Source organism: Penicillium bovifimosum (assembly GCF_028826915.1).
Source record: "Penicillium bovifimosum strain IBT 22155 chromosome Unknown utg000007l_segment0_segment0, whole genome shotgun sequence".
In the NCBI taxonomy this organism is placed as follows: Eukaryota; Fungi; Ascomycota; class Eurotiomycetes; order Eurotiales; family Aspergillaceae; genus Penicillium; species Penicillium bovifimosum.
In genome coordinates this window covers 432,131-459,539 of record NW_026622716.1, presented here as the reverse complement: position 1 = coordinate 459,539, position 27,409 = coordinate 432,131, and the positions used below count along the sequence as shown (strand labels likewise).

The following is a 27,409-nucleotide window of genomic DNA, read 5'->3' as shown; positions in this document are numbered from 1 at the left end:
AGGAATAAAAAATACCAACAAAAGTAAAAAAAAGAAAAATGCACAGACTTAGGGCCAGGGTACTCTTAGCCGGGGTACTGTGTATGTCTTCTTCTTCCTCTCCATCTCAACAGACATATACAGGGAAAATAATTAAAGAAAACAAGAAAACAGGGGGCAAAATATATATCTTCATAAAAAAGAAGGCAATCACACCGATTGTTACCAAAACATGGCTTAAATCTAGCCCTATCTCCCAGAGACATCTTTCACTTTCTACTTTCTTCTTTGCACACGCAATGAGTACTGCTTTATAGCTTCTCACAGTTGCATCTTGATTGACACATCTTGAAGCTTGAGCTACTATCTATATACACCTCCCTTGGAGCAAAACTTGCCGTTATATCAAGTTCTTGTTGCCAATTGATCCGCAATGGATCCCACATATGACAATATGGTTGGGATAGACCACTCCAGACATAACTCCAGTCTCTCCATGGCCCGCTCAATGCGTGTGGTCAAACAGGAGCGCAGTATGGAGCGAGAGGAGAAGCCCCGTAAACAGAGGAAGAGAGCCCTGGTTGCAGTAAGTTTCTACACACTGGTATTAGAGACCAAGATCTAACCATCATCAGTGTGACCGATGCCGAAAGAGAAAAATCAAGTGCAACGGTGATCTCGACTCTGGCAAAGCTTGTTCCAGCTGTCTGAGTGTGGGAGCAACCGAGTGCGCGTACAACCGAGTAAGCAAGGAAACTCACGAGACTCCCCCCATCTGAGAGTCACACGCTGACTCTCCATCTTCCTTAGGTCAACTCTTGGTCTGTGGAAAAGACCCAAAGAGAGGCTGCCAAAATGGCTGTTAGACACTTCGCCGCAAATCCCCAGGCAAGATCAAACTTCCTCTCCTCGGTTCCACACCGAGATGATTATCACCTGGACGTCCAACCCAGCTTCCGCCAATCCGTCGCAATGGACTCACTCTATGATGAGCAGTCAGCCAACTACGGCCAAACATCATCAGGATACATGCTACCCAACTCCAACGCAATGCTCGACTACAGCACAGCCTGGTCTAACCGAGGCTGGGATCTCAGCAGACCTGGTCAGGGCGAGTACTTCGACGAACAAAACCAAGCTGGCTATGGATTCATCCTCCCAGGCCAATCCATGTCCGACATTCCCCACTCAACAGGACCAGGAGCAAACTACACAGAAGCCGTAGACCGCACCCTCCCCACACCCCAAAGTCGACCCCAACAAACCCCACCAACCCTCCTCACCCTCCCAGACAATCTCTCCGGCATGACCCTAGCCCCAGACTCCAAACCTCCTTTCTGGAACATGCGCTACTCCACCTCCCCAGACACCCGGGCAATGCCAATGCCCCCCAACAACACCATGTACCCCCAGACCCAAGCCCGCATGAAACAACCAGAACCAGAAGACACCACCCCAGATCTCATCTTCGACATGCCCCCCTCAACAGCCGCAAACCCACCCTACCCATCTCTGGACACGATAGAGTCTCCCCTGGGTGTTGGCGGGTACGCGCACGATGCACGGGGGTTTCCACCTGAAGGTCAACGGCTTCCGCTGACGCCTGATGGTGCAGCGGATGTGTATGGGTATGCGAGTTCGCGGAAAAGAGGTGAGGCGGAGACGAGGTGTTCGGCTTCGACGCTTGTGAGTGGGATGACGTATACGAGGGTGCGACATGGGGATTCGGGGAGTGGACCGTCGTTTAACTATTTGTTGGATGCTTTGCCTCAGTATGGGCGTATGGAGGGTGCGCATCGCTCACCGGTTCCGCCGCTTGGGGGGCATGAGGCTTATTGAGTTGTTACTTTGTCATTGTTATGATGGTTGGGGTTTGATGTCTTTTCTTTTCTTTCTCTGTTCTGATCTTCCTTTGGCTGGTCATTGCTTTCTTTCTCACAAGATACACAAAAGAGATACCCATTTCACGGCCTCGAATACCTGTTGTCTTCCTTGATGTCTTTCTTTCTGTCTTGCTGCCTTGTCTTGATGTCTTGTCTTGCTGTCTTACTGTCTTACTGTCTTGATTTCTTGCTATGCTGTCTTGTCTCTGTCTCACTGGCTTATTGTCTTACCGTCTGTCCTGTCATTTCTTCGTTGATTCGATTGTTTACTGCTTCAGCTTGCCTTTTCATATTCGCACCAAAAAAGTCATGGACACGAGAAATCCACTTTCTCCAGTCTATGAAAACCAGCCCTAATACCTGCAATTCAAGTTTCTATCTATTCAAACCGAACAATTCCTTCCAAGTTCCAGCCATGTGTCTTTACCCGTGAGCATTTATTCTTGATTGGAATCCATCGATATATCCAAGTCACACGTCCTTAAGGATCCAGTCTATGATCAAGATCTAACTGTGACAATTTCATTACCAGTTTTCACATTTCCACTAATGATACATCTTATAAACCCCATCGCCATGTATACAACCAAAAACCACAGGACCAACCATGTGTCCTACGTCAGTAAAGGTCCTTCTGATCAATGTAAGTGACACACCCCCGCGAGACACGGACATACCCCGCAGTCACTGAGTCAAATGAGATGCAGTGTAGATCTAACGATACATTCAGATGCGGGGAGAAAAGAGACTTGTGTAATTCATCGTCATCACACAATCGAGCCGAGGGCAACACATACACATACACATACACGGTCCAGGTTTCGAGGTTCAAGGTTGACGGTTGTAACGCTAGATGTCTTAGACTCTTACTTGTTCCTGCATTTTGTTCATTGAAGAGATATTTCAGGGAGAGGTACGGAGGGCTTGGAGGTCCTGGCAGGCAGCATTGGGCTGCGATGGAATATCTTTCATATTACTGCGTATAGGGATTTGCATATAGATAGTCAATCCAGTTGCATGAAACGAAATGGATTTGGATCATATTGGTTTGGTGCCAGGATCTAGACGTAGGGTCAACAGTTGTATGTCTTTTGGCTCGACTGTGTAGAGATTAGGGCTCGGATAAGATGAAGTTGACCTCCGCATTACAGCGGCGGCTGACAAGACCAGCCTGGACTACGTAGTCCGCAGCCTACAATCCAGATCTCATCTACACTACTGGCAACTACAAACACCGAGTGAAGTAAACAAGTAAAATGTAATTTCATCCCGGGCAAAACAGCCGAAGCCCGGATTCTCATAACCCTGGCCGTCTTCACGAAGACCGATGACCTCCCAAAAAAAAACATACACACCAAGAATCAAACGCTGACGCCCTGTTTTAAATAATTCCCCAGGGGTGTTCGCCAGGTCTATTTTTTCAAACGGGAAATCACCAGCTCCAACAAGCACAGGAAGAAAAAAAGAGTTTCCGTCCACGATCTTCACCATTCAACGGGCATCATTTTTGGGTTTTAGTCTGATGTTCGCTGAAAAGGAAGATAAACCACTCCCCCCACACACGACCGACCACACCTGAGCCCGCAAAAGCCAGACCCAGGCGGGAAACTCCAGAGCCAAAGCCACCACCGCCATAATCTTTTCCCAATCCATGCCGCGTCAGCGGTCCATGTTGATTCGTGCGGATAGTTACAGGTGAGGCGCTTAATCCTTGTTCTTCTTGGGGCCCTTGACCTTGGCGACACCGCGGAACTTCTTGGAGCGGTTCTTCCGTTGCTTGCCTGTAGAAAGGGTTAGCGGACATCTTGTATAGAGGTTGGATCGCCGAGACGGGTGACATACGCTGCTGGCGGGAAGCCTTCTCGATCTTGGAGGCGACACCGATGCGGACGAGACGGTAGTGAGGCTCGAACTTCTTCAGGGCCTCCTGGGAGTCGTAGACGAGAGCGAAGCCAGTGCTCTTACCGCCACCGTACTGTGTGCGGAAACCGAAGACGGAGACCTGGTCCTTGTTGGACTTGTACAGATCGGCCAGCTTCTCGCGGAGCTCGTCCTTGGAGACGTTGGGGCGGTTGGGGTGGAGGACGTCCCTAGATCGCGAAATGTCAGATCGGTGTTCATTTCGAATATGGTGCTTGTGTCTGTGTGTGTGTGTGCGTTGAATAATTCGATCGCGCTTGTTCTCCTTCTCTTTCTGATTGTATTGTGCTGTCTGATTGTGCTGGTGATTTGTCGAATTCCGTGTCGCGCGCCTTCAATGTATTTCCACCACACACAGATCCAAAACGAAGGGGAAAAATCAGGGGGTTCTTACACGACCATCTGCTTGCGAGCAAGCAGAGGGTTGCGGATGAACTTGCGAGTCCGCAGAGTGACGGGAGTGTCGGCCATTTTGGTGTGTGCGTTGGTTGGAGGAAGTGTCGACGGGGTCTTTTGAGGATGTCGAACTTTCAATTTTCGTGTGGTGTGGGCTCGGCTAGGGTAGACGCTAGCCTGTTTGGGCTCGCTGCCTCAGGCTATAATTACTAAGTGGTTGCCTGAGGCACTCACTAGTCTGGCCCTTGCTTATCTCATTCCTGACTCATCATTCTTCTCCGTTTTCCCTCCAATGAGATCTGCCGCTGTGATCTTCGAATATTGAATTTCTTATGCTCATCTATGAACTACATATGGCCGACCCAATTGACAAATTAGCGGCGCAGTATTTCCAGCTCGTAGAGCTGCCGAATCTGGCATTGCCGCCAGGCTCTGTGCTGATCCAGCCAGCCGTGCAAGCAGCTCTATACGAGCGCATGTTCAACGAAAACGTCTTTCCTATCCCACCAGACAGCTACCGAAGCCGAGTGCTGAAAGAGATTCTCTCGCGAATCGAGGAATCAATCACTGACCCAGAGGAGGATGTATGCCCACCCATGTTCAGTCTTGCATTTTCATTGAATTCCCTCAGTTCTATTTCATCCTTTCCACTACACTAATACACTTCATGTACATCCCAATCCTCCAATTCCAATGCAAATACCATGATTGAAATTCCACTCTAACGTACGGATCACCCTCATCTTCCAATAGGAGATCAACGACGATCTCATGGAATGCTGGAGCACACTAGTCTCCCAGCCGAAACCATCAGCCCTACAGCAAGCGCAGCAACTATCGCTTGTCAAGTACACAGCACCTTTATCCAGTGGGACACCATCTCCGCGCACAGTCACGATTTCCGAATCACGGGGCTTGATTCTATCCGGCGGCACGACCGGAAATCGAACATGGGAGGCTGCTCTGCACCTCGGCTCGTTCCTTGTATCCGAAGCGGGCGAAGCGCTCGTGCGCGGTAAGAGGGTTATTGAGCTCGGCGCTGGCACCGGGTTTCTGTCGCTTCTTTGTGCACGGCATCTTGGTGTGCGCTCGGTTGTTGTGACTGATCGGGAGCCGGTTCTTATTGATAATATACGTGATTGCGTGCGGCATAATTTGCAAGGGAAAGAGTCTATTCCTATTTATCCTGCTATTTGGGATTGGGGCACTCCGTTGGAGAAGTCGGGGGACCTTGCTGGATTGATTTCCGAGGGCGGGGAGACCGGTTTGACCTTTGATATTGCACTTGGTGCTGATCTAGTGGGTTTTGTTATGTATAATTTGCTTGGGCTTGGTGCTGATATTGCTAGATCTATGATACGGACCTTGTTCCATTGCTCGTTTCCACTGTGCGTGATCTCTTCGAGAACTATCACATTAAGGAATTCATCATTGCTGCTACGCTGCGCAACGAGGATACTTTCCGCACGTTCTTGGTTGCTTGTGGTGAGTATTGATCTATACACCTATGTGTCTTGCGGGATGCTGATATTCTATAGAAACCAACTCATTCACAGTTGAAACTCTTCCGTTCGAGTCTACCCCATCAGAAGACCAGACGGGCTTCTTCCATTCGACCAGCATCCCGATTCGGACGTATCGGATTACGCGGAGGCAATGAGCATTTTGAACTGCGTTCACATCATGTCATGAAGTAACGAGTATAGATTAAAAACATGCTGCCTATCAGCCAAATCTATGATACGACCTAAGAGTGGTCATACGACATATTGCTGCAAGATATGAGTACCTAGAAGGAACCTTACTTCATCCGATAGGTATACCGGGGTAGACAACCAATCAAGTCTACAATGTGGGATCGTGAAGCGTAACAATATCGGTAGTATGGACATAAAGAGTGTATCATCTAGGTAGACTACCTAGGAAACCAACCAAAAATGAAAGCATGGGTATCACGTTCGCAACTCGCGCCATCCAAAACCAAGGAATCCAGGAAATGCAATAATCGAACGGCGAACAAGATGCAAAGATAAAGAATGTGCAATAGATGCAAGATAAAAACGAGCGTAGACGCTAATGTCAATCAATGTGCAAAATTACGAGCCGCGAAACCTAGCCAGTCTCATCGACTAGACTCTCTCGCAGCAAGTTCTCATCAATGCTCTGTGCATGAATAACGATGGGAGCAGGAGGTGGAGGACGCAGACCCATTATCGGTCCCTTCTGGTTCACGCCTGGGCGTCGGAAGCGGAGAGCCAGCGGATCCGGGTGGATAGGCGCGGACATGGAAGGTGAGGGTACGGAAGGCGAGGATGCGACAGACACACCAGGAGACTCTGCGGGTGACTCCGTCGAATCATGCGAGTCAACATTGGATGAGACTGCTGCTATGCCCCATCGGCCCAGGACCCAGCCACCCACGCGGCGACTCAACGGAGCCTTGCGCGGGCCAATGGTTGATGTTGAGGCGTTGCTGGTGCTCTGGGAGGAGGCAATGGAGGCCGTATCGGATCTGTGACTGTTTCCTGCAGCCATGGAAGCAAGCAATGATTTGGACGAATGCTCTGAGCCCTTTGCGCGATCGGCCGTGATAGCTGGGGCAGAGATCACCGGCGGCGTGGAGACCAGTTGGACACTGGGAGACAAGATGCGCCGAGGAATCCGCATGCCGGGATGCCAGTCTCCCATTCGCGCATGGCGGTTGTTGGGGGTGTGGATGTCCATACCAGCCACGGAGAGCAAGCTGTCATGAGAAGAAGATCTGTGCAAGGATGAAGACTGTACATGCATGGGAAAAATTTCATCCTCGGTGACCATTTCCTGTTCGCCCATGGCCGATGGGAAGTATGCCCCGGATGGGGATGATTCTGATTCTTCAGGGATGGCAGGCTCTCTATTATCACCCATGTTCGAGAAGTCTTGGCGCCTGTAGGGACCATCTTCAAGTGCGGACAAGTCGTCGGGTGGATCATGACTATCGTCACATATTGCCCGGAATGGCCCATCAAGGCCTTGGAAGGTCCGCGCGGTCATCAAAGGCGAAGAAAAGACGGTGCTGCCAGGGCTGGTAGGCTGGGAGAAATCAACGGCACATTCCACACGGTCGAATATTGATGATGTCCGGTACGCAGATCGAGGAGAGCTTGCCAGCGAGTCCGGAGCATGCGACTGTAATGAATAGCGGCGAGAGGATGAGTGAGGCGGAATAGAGACAGATGTGTGGGATAAGATGGTTGACATGGATGATCCAGATGATTGGGAGCGGTGGATGGCTCGTCGTGGCGAGTGTGATCGTGCGGAGTGCAGTGCTATCGGACTCGCCAACGCAGGGCGGCGTTTCTTCACGCGACGGTTCAACGTGCCTTTCTCCTTCTTAGGAGCTGCGGTTGGTGTGTGGAAATGATGATGGATGTGGAGCTCCTGAGACACTCGTCGTTCTTCTTTTGCTTCTAGCTCTTCGCTCAGTGTCGTGAAAGACCTTTGCTGCGCACTATCTTCATCGATTCCGGCCAGCGGCTGATGTGAGATCACCTGTTCCCGTAGGTTTTGCACCTCTTCGTTTGAACTCTGAAGCATGTCGCGCAGTTCCATTATCCCCACTTGTAGGTTGGCGTTGTCTTGCAGGATATCCTTGACGAAGCGAGAGACGACGGTAGTACCACCGGCACCACGGTTCAGTTCAGAGGCGGCAGCAGCACCCTTGAGGCGTCCTGCTGCGTTGTCTAGCTCGCGCTCCACGGCCCTCTTGCGTTCCATACGCTGAACGAGCTCAGTATGTCGCTCGCGCTCCTCCCGCGCCTCTTTTTCGATGCGATCAACTTGGTCATGAAGATCTCGCAGAGTGGTCTCCGCCTGTCTCCACCGCTGGACTGCTGACTTCTCGTCTTCTTGCACAGACATAAGGGTTTCTTGTAGCTTGGACTCTTCTGCCTCCAAGAAAGCTACTTGTATTTCGAGTTCCTCAGCGCGCGCTGCAGCCACAGTCAATCGTCGCAACTCGGACTCTGTGCTGTTCAACCTGACCTCAAGTGATTTGGCATAAGTGTCAGACTCGGCGACGGCTTGGTTAAGACTGTCAAGCTGCTCCAGGAGGCTGCGGTTTTCTTCGATGATGCGCGCATTTTCAGCCTGAACTTGTTTCTTTTCACGCTCTAGATCATCGATGTTGGCGACCAAGCGATGGCGGTCCTCTTCCGCCTCAGCCATGTAGCTTTCATGGCGGTGAAGCAAGGCCTGTAGAGAAAAAGTCAGCGACGACGCCTCAAAGCATCCTGCTTTAGCAGAGTAATCATGAAAGGTAGCCATGACGGACGCCAACGCAATGCGAGAGAATAACAGAAGGTGATCCGGGATAGGCCATCAGATCGTGAATCATGTATTGAGTGCTGGTGAGCATGAAAATGTGAATAAGATAGAGATGAATGAAACAACCAGAGAGAAAAGCAAAATGGTAGATTGTGTTTTGTTAGGAATGATGATTCGACATGCATGGTTCAGCCCGCCATGAACAGCTCCCTTGGCATTTTATGACCTGTCATAAACAACCAACATGCATGGAAAATCATATGACGCAGCTAAGCTGAGAGATACACGTACCTGCCCTAATCTTGCAGCAGTCTCCAGATCTTTCTCTAAGCCCTCGAGAGCTACATTATTGTGCTCGAGCAAGGCACAATCATTGCGGCCACAGCAGCAGCGCAGGGTGGTAGGCGTGTGAGTGTCTGAATGGGTAGGAATGCTAAGATCCTCCGAGCTATGTGGATTATCCATGGGCACGAGAATGTGGCCCCTTGAGGGAGCTGAATGTGCGGAGAGGCCTTATCATCAGAGAATTTCGTCAGAACATCACCGACTCCATCAGTGAGTTGTTCGAGAAAGCGGAGATGCCCAAATCAGATCAGCTGACGGTGAGATAAGCGGATAAGCGCTGGAGGGCAGAGACCTCGGTGTTCCAAGGTTCCTTCTGTGGAGCTAACCCGGGGTGGTTTAGCAGCGCTTACCGCTTTGATATTGCTGATGTCTACCGCCTAGGTAGTATGCTGAGATCTGGCAGTGTTGGTAGTGTCGACAGACTTTAGTTTATGAGGCTATAGGACTGGGACAAACTGGGAGGAGAAAACTCAGGAGTCAGCGAAGAGACTTGGGTAGATAGTGACCCCTAGCCCTAGATTTGACGTCCAGATGCAATCATGCAAGGCACCGCCGGTATTGAAGGCACGTGATGATTTCAATGTGATTGGTCACTTAGTTGCTGATGGACATACCTCCTTCCATTCAACACATAGCCACTCGAACGTCTAGACATCAAGATACCCACTTGAATACTGGAGGCCCTGGTTATGGTAAGCTACGATGTAATCGAATATATCACCACACGGCTAACTTCTAAGACACACAGGTCCACTGACGGTTAAAGGATACCCATGAAGGCCTCACTCATCATTCTGGCTATAAAAAAAACGTAGATACACTCTCTCGCAAGTGCAGTCTTGCACGCAGGGGAAAAGTAAAAAGATCCATGAAAGACGCCGCAGAACGAGTAAGAAAATATGGCATAGCGGAGATTGGTAGTGATCCCCACTGAAAGGAAAAATCAAGTATGGGCAATAACTTATAAGCAGAAAAGATGAGTCCTTTCCCAAGCGCCTTAGTGTCAATCAAAGCAAGATGTCGTCCCGAACATTAATGAACGCCCCAGCGCCGCCGTCTTCACTGATCTCGTTAACCAACACTTCGGTCTGTTGGTAAAGCCGTTCTAGCGCCGCAGCTGATGATTTGCCTAACGAGACTATATAAGGGTTAGCATGACAGTTCTACAAGTGGCAGAAGCAGAGAAATAAAAGAGAGGGAGTGCAACATACCAAGAATAGCCGAGTTCAACTCCTCGGCCACAGCCGCGCGCCCCTCGGGGTCGAGGTAATGGCCATGCACAGACCGCTTCGGGTCAGGATAAGCAACCAGGGAGAAGATATCGTCCAGCAGTTTCTGGTCGCCGCCATTCTCATCAGAGGGATAATCCGCGCGCAACTGCTGACCGTACTCCACGGCCTCTGTGAGAAGCCGGTTGAACTGCGCGACGACTGCTGGTTCCTCGGTGTCCATGCCGTCTGCAATCCAACTATCGCCGTCGCCGTCATCGAGTTCCATTTCATGATCAAAGACGGCGTGTTCGTGCGAGCTGGAGGTCGAAAGGCGGCGCTTCGAGGCTGAGGCAGTTGCAACGGAGAGCTCGTTGGATCGCCCCATCATTTCGAGGAACTTGCGGCAGCGCAGTTTGAAGTGAATGTGCGGGAAGTCTGCTAGGACATTAGAGTAGTTTTTCTTGGTGAGCTGGAGGGCTTTGTCAATGTCGCCGTCGAGGATTGCAGAGCGGATTTCTGAAAATCGCAAGTTAGTTTGGAACCGCGATAGAGGAGGAAGATATAGACCTACGATTCCTGTTGATTGCTTCATGATCTTCCTCAGCTTCGTATTTCTTCAGTGGCTGGTTACGGCCGTTCTGGAGGGCCCTTGTTTCAGTGGCCACTTCTCCTGCAAATGCTCGGGCTGTTTCAACGTATCCGTCATGGGCCAAGAACTGTGCGACCAGTTCTTGCATAAGTGACGACTCGTCCAACGGAGGGTGGAGGCCAGCCGTAGGCGTGGCGCTAATCTCTAATTGAACTTTGTGCCTCTCTTGCTGCTTGGGATTTAGCCTGCTGGTCTTCGCAAACGCAAGGGAATATATCACATACCTTGACCATGCCATCGATGTCAAACACGAAAGGTTCCTGTCCAAAGTTCGTCTTGAGATGTACCGGCGGCAATTTCTTCATACCCACAGACGGGAAGAGCTTGACGTTGCGCAGCTCGTGGAAAGCATTGCCTGTTAAAAGTTAGCCATAAGCATCCCCAGTTGCAATCCGGCCGAGACGTACCAAGGAAAACGCCGTTCTTAGTGAAGAATGCAGATCCCGTCGAGAAATTCACGCCACATCCCACTGTGTCACCAACGCCAAAAGTCGGTCCATACGCCCGTCCTTGTCCTTGACTTTCACCAAAGAATGACTTTCCGTCATCACCATGGTAAGCCCAGGACTCCGTCTCCCAACCAGGCAGCCTCTCGACGGACGCCTTGAGGCTGGAGAAGCCAATACCGATCATGCTAGAACCAAGTCAGCAAGGATCATCAATATCGAAATCAACCAAATAACATACCCCTCCTTCGGCTTTGACTCTACCTTGATCTCAAAGTAGTAGATCCCACACTGTGGCGGCATTGGATAATCCGCCCGCAAAGAAGCAGCTTCGTGGTCATGCTTGTGCATCGGACCCGTGTAGCGGACGTCGAAATTGTCATTTGATAATTCCAAACCGGAGAACTTATCGGAAGAGTTCCACTGCGTGGGCAGCGGCATGAGGACATCGGGTGCGGCGGGCGGTTCCTTCTCGATTATATCATAGGTCATGCCGCGGTGCGAGGGCGCCATGCGGGGGAGGTGGACATTGCTGGAGGAAGCGGAGAGGGGAGGGTTAGATGTAGCGGAGGCATCACGCTGTTGATTAGCGATCTTGTCTCTACGGGCGGCTTCGAGGCGGGCAATATAGCGGGAGTTGCGGAGGTAGGATGGGGTAAAGTGAGCGGGCGTATCGGTGAGGCCTAGGCCGTGCGGAAATTCCTCCGAGCGTAGGAAGCTGGCATGCTTGCGAGACCAGGGAGGAACTGAATCTGTTGATCCTGCTTTTCTCCAGGCGGAGTTCATGTGCATGTCTGCGGCATCCACGCCGAGCGGAGCCCGGTGGACTCGGCTGTCGGACGAGGAGTAGGGAAATGAGTGGGTGTCGTTGAGGAGATGCGAGAAGGAGCTGGAGATTGGAGGCGACAATGCGTTACCAGATACTACTGAGGCGTAGGATGAACGACGCGGGATAGAGGAGATGCTAGGGTTAGGGTCCAAGATCCTGAAGCCGGGGTATGAGGTTGGAGCTCGAGCTCCACCGGATGGGGGAACATGATGTTCGCGGGTTGCCCCCCAAACTGTTGCCACAGAATCAAGGCCACAGTTTGATCGCGTGCCTGGGTATTTCTGTTTTTGTATTTTCCTATCTTTCTGTTGGTGGGTTTGTCTTGTCGTTTTGCGGTTTTTTGCTCACTTCTTTGATAGAACTCGCTTGAGATCTTGCTTTTATCAAATTGAGGGGGTTTGGAGGGCGTGGTAATAGGACAATTATGGCCGTGGCGCGAGTGTCGCGGGGGGTTTTTATTGAGCTTGGTTGGAGGTGGAGGTGGGTGTGGTGCGTGGTAAAGTGATGGTAGTGAAGTAATGCGTGGAGCGAAGATGGCGCTCCAGCCTTACAGACTGAGAGGGACGAGGATACGATGAAAAGGCTTCAATCGTGGGTAGATGCAGCAGGTCTTGGAGCAGGGCTGATAGGCCGATAGACGGAAAAAGTGCGTGGTACTAATATATGATGTAAGTAAGTGCGTGGAATAAGTGGAGGATAGAAACGAGAGATGCGTGGAATTTATGGAGCGGGTGGTAATGAAAGAGAGTGAAGTGCGTGGAAAAGACTGACGATGGCGTGACAGGTCGAAGTGTTCAAATCTCACCTGTTCACTGACACTTGAATACTTGGGAAGTGCAAACAAGGTCGACGCTCAAAGCTTGTGATTCTCTAACAAAGAAAGTGAATGTTTCACTGAGACATGGTCGAAACAAACAAAGATGTAAACTAACGTTAGGAAACCCGCTTAGAAGTTAAGAAGCGATTATCGACAGACTACGAGCAGGAATACGCTCTGGGATGAGGAAGAAAAGAGGGGAGAGAGAATGTCACGAGTGTCCCCTGATCGGGACTGGGTGCACAGTCATGCTTGGCTACTGTGCTACTGGAGTCGGGTGAACAAGGACTTTGTAGATGCGAAGGGCACCAAAGTATACTTTCATTGTCGGAAGTACTACGAGGTACCTGCAAAGTACAAGGTTGAAAGAAAGTCCGAGGACCTGGCAGGATATCACTTACCCCTACTCCGTATAGGGACTGAAGAGAGAGAAATTAACCATGTTATGCTTTCACAGAGCAATTCTCCAGAAGTTGCAATAGAATAGCAAACTTGAACCCCATGAGGAAAAATAAAATAAAAGAAATGAAAATGCTATGATACAAAGCACAAATCCCGCCTAAGCCTGAACCCGGCTCCTACCGACTTGAAAAGAGAAGAGAACCAACCCCCTTCGAACAGAAGAGCCATCAACCAGGACAATCTTCCCGAACGCCGAACCCATACCGAAAATGTTCCCGCAAACGCAAAGGGAAAGAACCGCAAGATGTATAAGTACAGCATTAAAAACATCCAAACTCATCAGTCATACTTAAGCCGCCATAGCGATAGCCGGCGACGAGGGCTCGACTAGATGAGACGGAGCAGGGGTAACATCGCCATCCCCGGAATTGCTTTTCTCACTTGGTACAGCACTGCTACCATTGGCCGTATCGGTGCCGGGGACATGAAGCGCAGCCTTTGTGTCGCTGTCGCCGCTTGCCAGCGCAGCAGCCTGGATCTCGCCCGAACTGTCTGACTTGGCGATACCAGGTGTGCGCCAGGAAGGTAGTTGCCATGTTACGCCCGTAAAGCTGCGCAGCTGGAGAGGTTTGCGCTGCCACCTGCGACACGCAGCTCCCGAGCGATCTAGCGCACGCAAACCGGCGTTGATAGCTCCGGTATTGGCTTTCGGTCCCAGGCGGGTGGCTGCTGTGTTTTTCGCGGCTTCTCCGTCCTCACTAAGACGAGATGAAAGGTTAGTCACTGTTTTTCTTCCTGTCTGGCATTGTGGAGTTGTGTTGGAAGGTGATGTCAATTTTCCACCTACAGTTTGGGTTTCTTCTTAGGGCCAGGTCGTCCGCGCGACTTTGCGGTAGAGTCGATTTGATCTTTTGATCTTTTGTTGCCTGGCTTGGGACCCGGAACGCCCTTCCGATTCGATGTGTCTGCTGAAGTCGCCCCTGTGGCGGGTGTTGATATGGCGTCGGCATCGGAGTTGTTGTCGGCAGAGGATGGGCGGACAGGAGGGAGTTCGGTGGATGAAGCTGGAGAGGAGTGGTCGTCGCCCTTACTGTCCGGGGTATTAATTTGACTGGACTTGGACTTGGGGCTATCGGCGAATTGGCGAAGGGCGCTTGAAGATAGTTTCAGGACTATCTTCAAGGAGTTGGGTGAAGTCTTAGCTCCTCCAGCGCGGGAGCGACCATTTGGCGTACCGGCAGGCATGATGGATGGAGGAGATGAAGAAAAGGTTGAAATTTGTGAGGGTTTCAAGGAGGGGAATCCTGGATGTAGGCAATTCACAACCGTGACGTGGTGTCTCTACCGCCCGTCTCTATAGCAGTTTGTTGTGTAGTCGTGAAAGCATAGTCTGATAAGCAGAAGATGGGGGGGGGGGAAGGAGAGAGGTGGACGGGGAGGGGAAGAGGGAGGGAAAAAGAAAGAAGGGGGCGAAGTAAAAAAGGGATCGTGGGCCCTCATCATTAAGAGAAAAAAAACCCTCCAGAATGAAGCAACCAGGGGATGTTGCGAAGGTCTGGGAACTTTCGGCCTGTATTGTCATTACCAACTTTCCTGCCTTCGGATGAGGTACGAGGTGGATAAGAGGGTGGTGTGGTAAGACACTGTGACCATACCATACCTAGTAAACATCCATATATCCTCGTTTCTCTCTCGATCCTTTCTTGTCATTTATTGATCTGATCTATCTATAAATATACCATTCAACTACTACAGTATATACTCAATGGCCAGGTGTTTTTCATTGTGATTATTCACGTTTAGGCAGAAAATCTCGACATTCTGACGAATCTAACCAATACGCCCAACCCTAACCATTGATGGATCTCATTCCATACCCGCTGTGTCCCGAAAATAATGGCTCACTACGCTCACTGACCGCATGATGTCTCTCGAGAGCCTTTTTCTTTTTCTTTTTTTAGCGTTTTCGCTTACAAACAGATTACCCTCTGAGTCTCCTGAGATCCAACAGACCCGTTCTCAACGGATCTGCTGAGGGTATCACGAGTCGAAGCCCACTCGCCACCGGAATTGGAGCTCGCCAGTGAACCAAAAGAACGGCCAAATTACGCGAACTACTGCCAAGGGATCGACCAACTCTCCCCATACGCGAGACTAATATTAATCAATTACATCAACGGCGAAAAGAGATCCATGGATAACAACAATTCCACAATAAATACATCTACTGTGTATTGTTTGAAAATTGTGACATTTACTTCGCTAGCACTCTCAATCACGCTTATTGTCACTTTCAGCCTTGCGTCGTTCGAGCACCTGTGTCACAGCCAGTTGCACCCCAGGACTGCTCCGCACCGCGCCGAGGATCAATCCTTCTTTCATCCCTCGGCGTAGCGTTGATACGCTCTCGCGGTCACCGCGGAAAGGCGCCAGACTCAGCTGTAGCAACCGTGTCGCCTCTTTATCCGTCGCGCGCGTTATGTGGACCATCTGATTGAGACGCTCCATGGTCTGGGGAGGGATCTTATCGCCGTTCCCATTGCCGGAAGCTTTGGCGGCGGGTGGTGCTGCCTGTGAGATGAAAATGTGCAGCATGATCGAAGCGCGGCGTGCCAACGTCAGGATCTGGAATGGCAGCAGATAGTAGGAGTTCTGAGGGAGCCAGGCTTGTAGCGCAGCGGGGAGGTAAGCAGTAGGCATAAACACGGCCTGGGGGTGGGTAATCAAGCCCAGCTCGAGTGTCAGCATTGCGCCGAACGTGAAGAAGCGCCACTATAGGGAAACAGTCAGCTTAGGCGATTCGACAGTGATTTCATTCCTGGGTAAGACACTCACGTAGCGTCCCCAATTTGCCCACCACAGCCAATTCAGCACCACCATGGTGACAAACCCGCCGATATACTGCGGTAAGATCGACTTGGTCACCGAGCTCATCAAAAAGTCGCGCATAGTCTTCTGCTCGCCCCATCCATGCAAATCAGTCCCAAACCGATCATAAGCGAACCGCTTAACCGGGTCCGTCAAGGTCTCCTGAGCCCGTCGAAGGTACAAGAAGTAAGCATCAGACCCGCTGTCTAGCCCGACTTTATCAGGGTGGTACTGAGCAGCCAGCCGACGGAATCGCGACTTGATTATGCGATCATCGGCGAAGGGCGAGACTCCAAGCGCTTGGTAATAGTCGCCCGCCAGCTGTACTTGGTAGAAGGTCTCATAGAGCGTGTAGAGGAGGTAGCTGGTGATCACGAAGATGAAGATGCGGCGGCGATGGCGCTCGTATCGGGGTGTCTGAGGTAACGGTCGAGGCTCGCCTGCGCGGATGGTTATGCCATAATAAATGCTTTGCAGAAACGATGTGGCATACTGTTCATTTGTATCAGCACCGATGCCACGCATCACATAGCCGCACGGGAGATCCACTTACATTTGGAAGGACAGCCCACCCAAAGAAGGGTAAAAGTGAAGACATGTTTTCGTAATGTATTTCACTTGAGCTAATCCAACTACACCATATCGATGATGGAAATCCACAAGAAGATACCAAGTAACACACCCCAGATAGTGATACTAAATAGTCCGGGGGACCCCAATTGGCGCCCACTCGTCACCGCCCAACCCCACCGCCTTCCCAACCCGTCATATCAAAAGTCAAAATGAAAAAAAAAAAGTTCTTGCCGCGCAAGCAAAAAAGAAAAGCACATCCAATCCCTCCACGACTCCCACAAGCTCCGTGGAGCGCCCAAATTGCCGTCCAAGATGGCACTTGACGCAATGGAAATCGATAATCTCCCCCTCCGCACCGCCGACGCAGAACGGAAACGCAAATCAAAGAACAAAGACATCGAATCACCAACCAAAAAGCGCAAGCAGTCTACAACAAGCCCTACAGACCTCAACCCAGAATCCCCCTTCACCCTCACAACAGCAACCCTCTACCTGCCGTTATCACCCATCTCCATCTCACCAACGCACGCACTGGCCTCGCTGCTGGCCGAGCATCTCTCGCCACTGCTTCTGACCTACTTCCCCCCGCTGAAGGGCGTCATCCTGGCCTACTCCAATGCCTCGATTTCCAGCAAGCCGCCCGTCCCATCTTCACGCTCAGCTTCAGACAACAACCTCAACCCGCAGCCGCTGACACTCGCTACTACGGCCGACGAGTACGGCGTTCTCTACGTCTACCTGACTGCCACGTTCCTGGTCTTCCGGCCGAAGCGCGGACAGCCACTGGATGGCTGGGTGAATGTGCAATCAGAGGGATTCCTCGGCGCGGTGGTATTCAATTTGTTCTCTGTGGGAATCGAGCGCAAGCGTCTGCCGTCGAATTGGAAGTGGGTGCCGCCTGGCGAGGACGCTGAGACATCCGCTGCTACCGATGACGACTCAGGGTCTGATAAGGATTTGGCAGATTTCGATGCCGAGAAGGAAGGGTTCCAGCCTACTGCGCTTGCGGAGGATGGATCCATTGAGGAAGAGGAGGAGGAGAATGCTCACTCGGGATACTTCCAGTCTGTTTCTGGTCATCGGGTGAAGGGCTCTGTGCGCTTCCGTGTTGTTGATGTGGATGTTATTCCTGGTTCGGAGCGGGATCGTGGGTTCCTTAGTATTGAGGGGACTATGCTTTCTGTGGAGGAGGAGGAGAGACTTCTGGAGGCTGAGCGGAAGGGTCAGTCGTTGCCGCCTTCGTTCTTTTCGTCACCTAAGAAGGTCTCTGGGACCATTCCGGTGATGGATGTTCCTGCTGCGTCGGCGGTTCAGGAACTCTCGTCTGTGGATGTGCATTTGGAGCCGAGTCCGAAGAAGGAGAAAAAGGAGAAGAAAGAGAAGAAGGAAAAGTCTGAAAAGAAAGAGAAAAAGTCCAAATCTTCCAAGTCGAAGAAGAGCAAGGACGAATAAATTGGCTCTGCCATTTGCATGAGCATATATTACTGTTGACTACATCTTGAGTGGGCGTTCCGGGCTGTTTCTTTCGAATGTGTATATGCCAATTGAACATTTCATCATTAACTATCTAACATCCTTGCCATTGTAAAACCTACAGCGGAACAGACAAGATATCCACTCCACCAAGAACCTCCTTCTTCCCAGGCATCTTTCCAGCCCTCATCAACTCCGCAGATTTAGACATAACCGGATCCACCCCCATAGTAGAAACAGCCACAACAGTCTCACCAGCCGTATAGAACGCAACAAACTTCGCCTCCCCCTGCTCGCGCAGAATCACATCATCGAATCCGTGAACCGGATTCCCACAGTACCGCAGCTGAGAACCCAGCGCCGACCAGAAAACCGGAATGAAAGTCTTGGGTTTCAGGGAGGAAAGCGGGCCCCGCTGGGCATGCACGATAGCCCGCGCCGCAGCACGTCCAGCGTTCTGCGCAACGTTCCAGTGTTCAATGCGTACAGGCGTGCCGCCCGCATCAGACCCAGGCCCGAAATACGGGTACGTGGCTATATCACCGATGGCGAAGACAGAGTCCTGCAGACCGGGGACGAGGAAGTGGGCATCCGTGCGAAGCGAGCCGTCCTTCTCAAGGGTTACGGCTGGGTTGTCGCGGAGGAAGTCTGTTCCTGGACGGACGCCGACGCCTTGGATGACTACGTCGGCTGGGAGGGCGGTGCCGTCTTTCAGGTGCACAGCACCGACATTTTTAGTGTCTGAGGGGGATGCTGTCGCGTGGCTTACGTTTGCATCGAGGTGGAAAGTGATACCGGCTTTTTCAAGGTTTGACCTGAATATGCGGCCAACCTGGGCGCCCATTACGCGCTCCATTGGGGCGGATTCCATGCCGACGATCGTCACGTTGTGGTTTTTGGAAAGGGCAACGCCGACTTCCATACCGATGAAGGAGCTGCCGATTATGACGACGTTGCGCTTCGTCTCGCCTACAGCGGAGAGGATTGCTTCGACGTCTTTGATGCCGCGGAGGGTGAAGACATTGCCGAGGTCCCCCTTGAAGCCTTGTAGTGGGAGGGAGCGTGGGACGCCGCCTGTTGCTAGGACGAGCTTGGTATATGAGAGGCTCTTGCCAGATTTGGTGGAGACAGACTTCTGGTTGAAGTCGACGGCTGTCACTTCATCTGTGACTGTCTCTATGGCTGCCTCGGCGTACCATTCACGAGGCCGCCATTGGATCTTGGTTGGGTCTGAGATGAGAGCCTTGGATAGCTTGGTCCGATCTATGATCAGGTAGGGTTCTTTCGAGATGACCGTAATGGCACCGGGGTATTTCTGCTCGCGGAGGGACTGAATAAGACCTAGAGTTCCGCTTCCTCTGTTATGTTGTTAGTTCAGTGCCTAAGCATAGAGATGCGAGATAGAAGCCGGGGAGAGGGAAGATAAAGGTATGCAAACTTACCCTCCAATGACAACAACATGTTCATCAGGCTTTGATACCTTGCAGTTGAACACGGGATTCCGCTGTCCAGCTTTGACATCTTCTTCTCTAGCGTGAATGTACACGCCGTCGTTCTTTTCGAAGACTTCGAATTTGTTCAGGGCGTTTGGAGCTGGTGCATCTTCGACGTCTCCAGTCGCTACATTGAAACAGGCTGTATAGATATATGCAGTCAGTTTCTTGTCCTTGGCCCTGTATCTTTCGTTCCATGACCCTAGGTAGTCATCCGCATAGGTAGTGTGCGATGAGAACTCACCTCCATGCCAGGGACAGGTAATTCTTCCATCCCCCGTAACGACGCCGTTCTTCAATGGTGCACCATAGTGCGAGCATCGCGGACTGATAGCGTGGACCTTGTCACCCAATTTGATGAGGAGAACCTTGCCCTCCTCGATTCCCTCCACTTCCGCTTCGACCTTGTCCGAGCTGAGGGATGCAAAGGAGGCAATATCCTTTAGTTTATATTCTTGTTGAGACATTGTAGACAAATTCCGAGTTGATTGTGATAGACAATGGAATGGGGAATGATGGATAGGGCTGGACGTCAATTGATGGGAAGAAGTAGTGGATAGTAAGTTGGATGTGCGGGGTGAGGGGATATGGCTCGATGACGAGATATAAGCACAGCGGGATGGACCAGGATGACCGAAGCTACACCGACTAGTTCGTTGGATGAGAGCTCTGTATGGCCACGCACTTCGAGGGAGCATGGTTGAAGAGAGAAGAGATGAGCAAGAACAGAGCAACTGTTCCTAATATTAAGTGTCAATTGTTCTTTTATTAAGCCCAAGCCCAGAGGTCAGCATGAAGACGCGGTGGTTCTCATCTCGAGGAGTAACCTGAAGTATACAGATTCCCATGACATCATCTGCCTGAGCTTGGTTGACCAATCAGAGACCAGTATTTGTCACCAACCCTGAATCTGATATGGAGAGTTGATATTGGCTGGGTCATGTGGGATCACATGACCCAGCCAATAATAATGTTTGGTAAGGGAATTGATACATCCGGGAATTGATACAGACACCACACCATTTTACTAGCGGCACCACACCTTACGTAATTCAGGATCACATAATCAATTTTACTCACAATTGTTACCATACATTACCAGAGCAACTGCATGACTTACTACTGCGTACAGTAGCAACTACATTCTATCTACTACTAACTACATAAACTTCTCTTCCTGCTTGTTGTTTGATTCTTCATCAGGTCCTTCTTCATCTGATTCTTCATCCAACTTTTCTTTTGATTCTTCGCTGATTCCATCTGATCATGAACGATAGAGCCACCAATGGAACTTCATTATGGAAGAGGACAAGAGGTCTTTGAAACTAGAGACCAGTGGCTTGCTTCTATCCAGGAGCATACTCTATCTCGAAGTGCGACCTTCTTAGCTCCCGTATCTCTCGCTAAACGCCGATCTGGCGGAATGAACGGGGGATCTGGACTAAGACTTGACAACTGTCATGAGTGTCAACTACCACCCACTTGTATCAAACAACCTCTTCTTTAACCCTCGCCATGCTAGTCTGCTTGGCAGTTGACAAGGTAGACGCGGGTATTGCAGTGCACGTCGCCCAAGACACCGACTTGTAAGCTGATAGCAGCCCAGGAAGGATATCTCTGTTGGCTGTGAAAGCCTGTGATGGAAGGGGCGTTCAAACTTCACCATGATCAATGATCATATTAATGCCCGGACTGGGCGAAACGCGAGGGACCTAGCACGAGATCTCATAAATTGCCCCTTTTGCCATATGCAAAGAAGCTTAACTATTGATTCTGATCAATGGGAACTCTGGGTAAGAAACACTAATCATCACCATGTTGCTACAGTAGTAAGTCATGGAGTGGTGTGGTAATGTATGGTAACAATTTTGGGTAAAATTGATTATGTGATCCGGTGTGGTGCCGCTAGTAAAAACGTGTGGTGCCTGTATCAATTCCCATTGGGGTGTCCTTAACTAACTAGCAATTCCCCTTTCCACGCTAGTCTTTCCTACAGTATTCCCCACGGGCCCACCATCAACTCCCTTACCCAATCCACGCCCACGATGAGGACTGGGTTCCTTCACGGCCTCCTTGGCACTCAGGTCACAGTCGACTTATGGCCCCACCCAATTACTGGCCCTGCGTCAGAAACGTGGGAAATTACCGAAAAAATCGATGAAGAAATATGCCCCACGGACGAAAACGACTCGAATAATGGTAAGCTACCAGCGTACGTACTTGGCACATTCCGGTGCCGATCGACCGATGACAATGACGAGGGGAAGAAGCTTGGCATCGTGAAAATCTACAAGCAGATTCCATACGACGGCACCCAGTTTTATGACTATGAATATCGCAAGCAACAAGCCGTTGAGCCCTACGAACCAAGAGAGCTGATCGCCTTGAAGGCCTTAAAGCACCGAGGCTGCGTTGTTGTTCCGGAATTACTCGGCTATCGTCTTACTAAGCAAGATGCCATGGAGATCGTGCCTAGAGGATGCCTCATGTACATTGTGTGGAAGCAAGTCCCGGGGGAGCCCCTGACTGAAGAAGCCTTCTGGCAAGCTCCTCTCGCGAAGCGCGATGAGATTCGGGCCCAATTTCGCCACACCTACCAGTATGTCTTCAAAGAACTTACCTGATATGTTTATAGCTAACACGATATAGGCAGCTTGTTGAGTATGCGCCATTGATCAGTGAAATTCGGAAGATTATCTATGACTGGACAACAGGAGAGATGTATGTCGCTATCATATAATCCTATTCCACTCACCACATCCACCGAGCTAATAGTCTCCAGGCATATCAGTGGGTTCTGGCGTGCCGCGTCACTCGACGGTTACGCAAAATGGGATGACTACCTCTTTGTGCAATTTGACCTTGTCTCGGCAAACCCGTCATATAAACATTACTTTACCATTGGTGCCACTGATACCTATCACGATGAAAAGGGCTGGAGATGGTAGGTCTCATGACAACGTAGGAATGGGGATACATACTTGTTGCTAGTTCGGCTTATGAAGAATCGCCTGACCGGCTCAACGGGCTCTGACTCGCTGATTCAATCAGATCCCCAATGATCCCTGCATGAATTACTTGAGCTCCATGTTCCCGTAAGGTCTGCATGTGTAGCAAACTCATGTTTATTGATGGGAACAGGTTAGTGACTGTGACTCACGTGGCTGCTCTCTCTCTCTCTCTCTCTCTTAGACTCCTAGTAATTTCAATGTTGAATGATTTCTAGATGGCGCCGGCTATAGACCCGAAATACTCTTCGGTAAAAGGCCGCTTTGGTGGACAGACGTCAAATGCCATCCCTTGGATCAGTGAGGCCAAGGAGAGATGCGAAGCTAAGCCTATACAGAACGCCTGCTGGGAATAGTGTAACGATAGAATGAAGACGGGATCCCTGTTCCGAGGCGATGCGCGTAAACAAGTATCGATGTTATTGTGCCATGTATATGAACTTTTCTGTTGGCTTTCTCTAATGGTGGACCATGGCTCTCGTTTCGTCAATGTCGTTACTGTGCTCTAGAATCGGGGTACTATTGAGTCTAATACAATTGAACATTACCTTGAATGCTGTAGTATTCATGATCTCTATAGCTTTGCCACTGCTTTGGGCAACAATTCTAGTATGTGCTCGACAGAGTCTATTCACCAATGGCCGCTGTCAAGTTTGAGCGATGGAAGGAAGTCGGTGCCTGCCTATTTGGTCTTGATGGGTGCTTCCTGCCGCGCTCTGAATCTCCTCTGAATGTCTAGCATCAGCATCCAAAGCCAGCTCCCGACTTCAACAACAACAAGTCCACCACCTTGCTACAGACAACACCTCTCATCACATATCTTCCAGTATGTTATACTCTGCCCTATAGGCTCTAGACTCTACATTCCAGGCGTATGATATTGGGATTAGTAGTGTTGAAGGCTTATAACAGTTGTACGCCGGCTGATTCGTACTAACAAATGATTGATTAGATCAGTCCAATATGCCGTCAACCCTAACAGGCCGTGCCATTCTGAGAAAACCTTTGCCACAGCTGCACATTACCTCCAACCATACCACGTCGAGCGCAGTGCACGACAAGGCATTCCTCGGGCCTTTGCGCGACTGGGCAAACTTCTTCCAAGAAGTGAAGCAATTTGAGAAGAGTCAAGATTGGTCGCCCAAACTGCTAGGATGGAGCCTCCGGGGTAGAGAGGTCGATGTGGAATTTGTCGCCATTGGCGATGAGCATGGGGTCCAAGGGCGATTCCAGCAATCTGTCGGCTAGGTCGCTGGATCAGTGTTGGACGCGCAAGGCATCAAGGCGAGATTCGCGGACTTCAAATCAGCCGACATTGCTGATGCGTATTCCGGATATACCTGTATCCCCGACGTGGCACTGATTTCAACCGACCCGGCCAGCATTAACCAGCTCAAGGCTGTAGGGGAGCTGAAAACTCCCTGGGTGCGGGCGCACAGATTCGAGCACTACCCGACAGCCGAGCACAAGGCGTTCTTATTTGCCCAAGTCATCAAATACATGTTCGAGCTTCGAGTGATGTATGGCTTCATGTCAACCTATGAGAGCACGGTATTTCTGAGACAAGTGTTCAGAGATGGGGAGTGGATCGTAGAGTATTCGCCAAACGTAAAGGCGACGTTTGATGGCTCTGGTACGGGGAATGAGCCGCCATCGTTGCGGCAATGCTTCGCATATCTGAGCAGCCTAGCGTCTGAGCAGGCATTCGTTGATAACCGGACCCGTCGTGCTGACTGGTTCAGATATGCATGATAGCCCGGAGAGGATGTCTACTGTGGAACTGTTGTCTGTCCACTCTATCAGGTTATGAGCGCCGTCTCCGAGGCCTAGGTCTTTCTCACCATAAGCCTCCAATCCCCTCCTTTAGGTTTATTGAAACCCATATATTTTCCCAGCCACTTCAGGGGAATCAGGATGAGAGCCTTGCCGGCATGATACTTGGTCTAGTTGATACTTTGTCTTACTTGAGTGGAAGCGGGTCTTCCTTTTCACTTGCTCTTGGTCGAATTAATGCTTGTCTCAATGTATCAATAGTGAAAAAAAATGTATCAACAGTGAAAAGGACCTTTCTCGCATATAACATGACTCCCACTTATAGACCTACTGGATATTCATTCCCCCGGAGATACCAACTACCATGATCTTAAATAAGAGCTCCTCCCCAAGAACAGGGACGAACCATGTGTCAATCTTCTCATCTCAGCCACCTATCTTCATTCTGCCAACGCATCTCTCCCTGGGAGAGTTGGACGAGACAGAAGGCCGACTGGTCGACCATGGTGGGAAGGTGACCTATGACATTGCCGAAGCTGGCCTGATCCTGGGCAAGATTGAGCGACCCAAACGTGCGGCACTGGAACTGCGCTCTCGCGGTATCTGGACAGAAGAGACTATTCCTGACCCAACTCCGAAAAGTACTGCTAGTGATATGGAGCCTCCTGTTAAGCGCAGGCGCACAGGGGCACACGATGGGACCAAGGACATCCCAATCGAGATCATCGATCTCGATTCCGAGACTCAGATCGAGAAGAACAAGGTTGCAAGTCAACTTAGCTCTCCGCGACACCTGGCCCAAGTGCAAAAGGCAGAACAGGATAAGAATTCGGTCACTGTCCTGAAGCTCGAGTGGCTACTGGCTTCTATTGCATCCGGAGAAATGGTCTGTCAGGACTCATACGTTGTCTACCGTGGACGAAAGATCCCACCCCGACCAAGACAACACCGGCCACACGAAAGGAATTGGAGTCCCAATCAAGTCAAATCCTCCAGCGTGCAAAGCAAGATGCCGGCTCACCGGCACCATCCCTTCCTTCATCAGATCACTTCCGCTCACGACGCTCAAAAGAACCTGACCGTCCTCGACCCACCCTCTATCGACATACGACCTCCGAGCAAGAGGAGCAGAACCCACCACCCCAACCAGACTGGGTCCGCGACCAAGTCAAGTACGCATGCATGCGCTCTGCACCCCTGCACCCCGCGAACGAAGACTTCATCGGCCAACTGGTCAAAATCAGACGTATCCGAGAACTCACGCTCGATCAAATCGGCGTACGGGCCTACAGTACCTCCATCGCCGCTATAGGCTGATATAGCGGCTTACCCACATCGCCTCCGACTTCCAGGCGAGATCCTCACTCTTCCGGGTTGCGATGTTAAAATCGCCGACCTATTCGCACAGTTCCAGCAGCACGGCGGCTGCAGCCACACCGACGACGATGGCAACGTTGCCGCTGCCGATGCGTTGGAGACGGATCCCATGCTGCGCGTTCTGAACTCCTTCTACCAGATCTGGGGTATTGGCGCGAAGACCGCGCGCGACTTTTACCAGCGTGGTTGGCGTGACCTCGATGATATCGTGGAGCACGGGTGGAATACGCTGTCGCGCGTGCAGCAGATTGGTCTGAAGTACTACGAAGAGTTTCAGGAGGGTATCCCTCGAGCTGAAAGTGAGAAGATTGCAAATGTCATTCGCGATCATCCTGCTCGAGTCCGGAATCAGGGAGGAATGGAGTGCATTATTGTTGGCGGATACCGACGCGGAAAAGGACTGAGCGGTGATGTTGATATCGTAGTGACTCATCGTGATGATGTCGTTACTTACAATCTCGTTGTGGATCTTGTGGCGAGTCTTGAGGAGGAACATTATATCACTCATACGCTTGTCTTGCATTTGACTAATTCGCATCGGGGAACAGCATACGTTGCCTCTGCATCATGATGAGACGAGGGGCTTTGATACTTTGGATAAGGCATTGGTCGTCTGGCAGGACCCGGACTTCGATGCTAAAGCTATGGATGGAGACGATAAGAAGAAGAATCCTAATATTCATCGTCGTGTCGATATCATTATATCGCCCTGGCGCACGGTCGGTTGTGCTGTACTCGGCTGGTCCGGTGATACGACCTTCCAGCGAGATTTACGGCGGTATGCGAAGAAATCACGCTCGTGGAAGTTTGATTCCAGTGGTGTGCGAGATCGTGTCACTGGGAACCAGGTTGATCTGGAACATGGTGGAGAGACTTGGGAGGAGAGGGAGAAAATCGTCCTGGATGGACTGGGGGCAGGCTGGAGGCCAGCGGAAGAACGGTGTTCGGGATAGCCGGGCACTTGCAGAGAAGCTGAGCAGACCTCGAGTCTCGCCATCGAAGTATACACTGGACGACCGAGCCCCGGCAACAATTTACGATCGTGTGGGTGCAAGGCAAATGCGCACAGCACTCGTATCTCAGTCGGTCCAGCTCGGAAAATAGCTTTCCTTAGTTCCGGCCATTTGCCGTGCATGGGAGCTCTCACTGCCTACGGGCAGTTGATGGAGTCTGTCAAGCGAAACAATCAGTGGGGATGATACTGGGTTGTATCTGTCATGTATTCTGTACGCGCTAAATGGCAACATACACACGTACAAACCTATCTCGGTCTCCTTTCCTTCGAATGACAGTAAATGTTACGCTTACTGGTATAATCCCTTGCTTCACATAACCTGCGTTCATACTCAACAACGGCCGCAACTAAGGGCGACTCCGGTATAACTTTCCATTTTAGGATGGTTTGGAAGCCTATCTCCTTCTTACCTCAGCATGCTCAGACGAAACATGATTCGCTGGGTAATGCTCACATGACCCAGCCAATAATAATAATGCTTGGTCTGAGCATGCTGAGGTAAACCATGGATCATCAGGATGCTTAAACCACTTTGAATTAATTCCGAAATAAATTAAATTCGATTCAGTCGATCAAAAGAATGTCCAAGTAAGTAACATTCAATGTGCAGGTTCCTAGACGCCATCGCTTTGCGCCCATAGGTAGAA

At 50.7% G+C, this 27,409-nt stretch overlaps 12 protein-coding genes across 12 annotated transcripts; 6 read left to right on the top strand and 6 right to left on the bottom strand.

The window, feature by feature from the left end:
• Positions 1–412: 412 nt before the first annotated feature.
• Positions 413–1,818, top strand: N7515_009102 (uncharacterized protein; the record flags this gene model as incomplete). Its single annotated transcript, XM_056669846.1, has 3 exons — positions 413–565; positions 615–722; positions 790–1,818. The coding sequence occupies 3 exons, from the start codon at positions 413–415 to the stop codon at positions 1,816–1,818; spliced, it is 1,290 nt and encodes a 429-aa protein (XP_056517645.1).
• Positions 1,819–3,566: 1,748 nt separating this feature from the next.
• On the bottom strand, positions 3,567–4,253 carry N7515_009101 (40S ribosomal protein eS24; the record flags this gene model as incomplete). Its single annotated transcript, XM_056669845.1, has 3 exons — positions 3,567–3,643; positions 3,705–3,952; positions 4,177–4,253. The coding sequence occupies 3 exons, from the start codon at positions 4,251–4,253 to the stop codon at positions 3,567–3,569; spliced, it is 402 nt and encodes a 133-aa protein (XP_056517644.1).
• Positions 4,254–4,510: 257 nt separating this feature from the next.
• Positions 4,511–5,838, top strand: N7515_009100 (protein-lysine N-methyltransferase; the record flags this gene model as incomplete). The annotated part of the gene is made up of 4 exons (XM_056669844.1): positions 4,511–4,762; positions 4,932–5,477; positions 5,528–5,663; positions 5,717–5,838. The coding sequence occupies 4 exons, from the start codon at positions 4,511–4,513 to the stop codon at positions 5,836–5,838; spliced, it is 1,056 nt and encodes a 351-aa protein (XP_056517643.1).
• Positions 5,839–6,290: 452 nt separating this feature from the next.
• N7515_009099 (uncharacterized protein) lies at positions 6,291–8,948 on the bottom strand (the record flags this gene model as incomplete). The annotated part of the gene is made up of 2 exons (XM_056669843.1): positions 6,291–8,411; positions 8,775–8,948. The coding sequence occupies 2 exons, from the start codon at positions 8,946–8,948 to the stop codon at positions 6,291–6,293; spliced, it is 2,295 nt and encodes a 764-aa protein (XP_056517642.1).
• Positions 8,949–9,835: 887 nt separating this feature from the next.
• Positions 9,836–12,193, bottom strand: N7515_009098 (uncharacterized protein; the record flags this gene model as incomplete). The annotated part of the gene is made up of 6 exons (XM_056669842.1): positions 9,836–9,966; positions 10,040–10,555; positions 10,611–10,857; positions 10,913–11,043; positions 11,096–11,322; positions 11,376–12,193. Coding segments are annotated over 6 exons (2,070 nt in total), but the record flags the coding sequence as incomplete, so codon positions are not given.
• A 1,338-nt stretch (positions 12,194–13,531) lies between these two features.
• Positions 13,532–14,427, bottom strand: N7515_009097 (uncharacterized protein; the record flags this gene model as incomplete). Its single annotated transcript, XM_056669841.1, has 2 exons — positions 13,532–13,940; positions 14,030–14,427. The coding sequence occupies 2 exons, from the start codon at positions 14,425–14,427 to the stop codon at positions 13,532–13,534; spliced, it is 807 nt and encodes a 268-aa protein (XP_056517640.1).
• A 1,026-nt stretch (positions 14,428–15,453) lies between these two features.
• Positions 15,454–16,648, bottom strand: N7515_009096 (J domain-containing protein; the record flags this gene model as incomplete). The annotated part of the gene is made up of 3 exons (XM_056669840.1): positions 15,454–15,954; positions 16,018–16,542; positions 16,604–16,648. 3 exons carry the CDS (start codon positions 16,646–16,648, stop codon positions 15,454–15,456), a joined length of 1,071 nt encoding a protein of 356 aa, XP_056517639.1.
• A 287-nt stretch (positions 16,649–16,935) lies between these two features.
• Positions 16,936–18,075, top strand: N7515_009095 (DNA-directed RNA polymerase I subunit RPA43; the record flags this gene model as incomplete). The annotated part of the gene is made up of 1 exon (XM_056669839.1): positions 16,936–18,075. The coding sequence occupies one exon, from the start codon at positions 16,936–16,938 to the stop codon at positions 18,073–18,075; it is 1,140 nt and encodes a 379-aa protein (XP_056517638.1).
• A 139-nt stretch (positions 18,076–18,214) lies between these two features.
• On the bottom strand, positions 18,215–20,056 carry nfr1 (putative AIF-like mitochondrial oxidoreductase (Nfrl); the record flags this gene model as incomplete). The annotated part of the gene is made up of 2 exons (XM_056669838.1): positions 18,215–19,454; positions 19,539–20,056. The coding sequence occupies 2 exons, from the start codon at positions 20,054–20,056 to the stop codon at positions 18,215–18,217; spliced, it is 1,758 nt and encodes a 585-aa protein (XP_056517637.1).
• A 1,578-nt stretch (positions 20,057–21,634) lies between these two features.
• On the top strand, positions 21,635–22,623 carry N7515_009093 (uncharacterized protein; the record flags this gene model as incomplete). Its single annotated transcript, XM_056669837.1, has 4 exons — positions 21,635–22,188; positions 22,239–22,310; positions 22,372–22,533; positions 22,581–22,623. The coding sequence occupies 4 exons, from the start codon at positions 21,635–21,637 to the stop codon at positions 22,621–22,623; spliced, it is 831 nt and encodes a 276-aa protein (XP_056517636.1).
• A 611-nt stretch (positions 22,624–23,234) lies between these two features.
• On the top strand, positions 23,235–24,349 carry N7515_009092 (uncharacterized protein; the record flags this gene model as incomplete). Its single annotated transcript, XM_056669836.1, has 3 exons — positions 23,235–23,286; positions 23,550–23,765; positions 23,859–24,349. 3 exons carry the CDS (start codon positions 23,235–23,237, stop codon positions 24,347–24,349), a joined length of 759 nt encoding a protein of 252 aa, XP_056517635.1.
• Positions 24,350–24,734: 385 nt separating this feature from the next.
• N7515_009091 (type-X family DNA polymerase) lies at positions 24,735–26,700 on the top strand (the record flags this gene model as incomplete). Its single annotated transcript, XM_056669835.1, has 3 exons — positions 24,735–25,661; positions 25,683–26,261; positions 26,296–26,700. The coding sequence occupies 3 exons, from the start codon at positions 24,735–24,737 to the stop codon at positions 26,698–26,700; spliced, it is 1,911 nt and encodes a 636-aa protein (XP_056517634.1).
• Between the last annotated feature and the right edge of the window lie 709 nt (positions 26,701–27,409).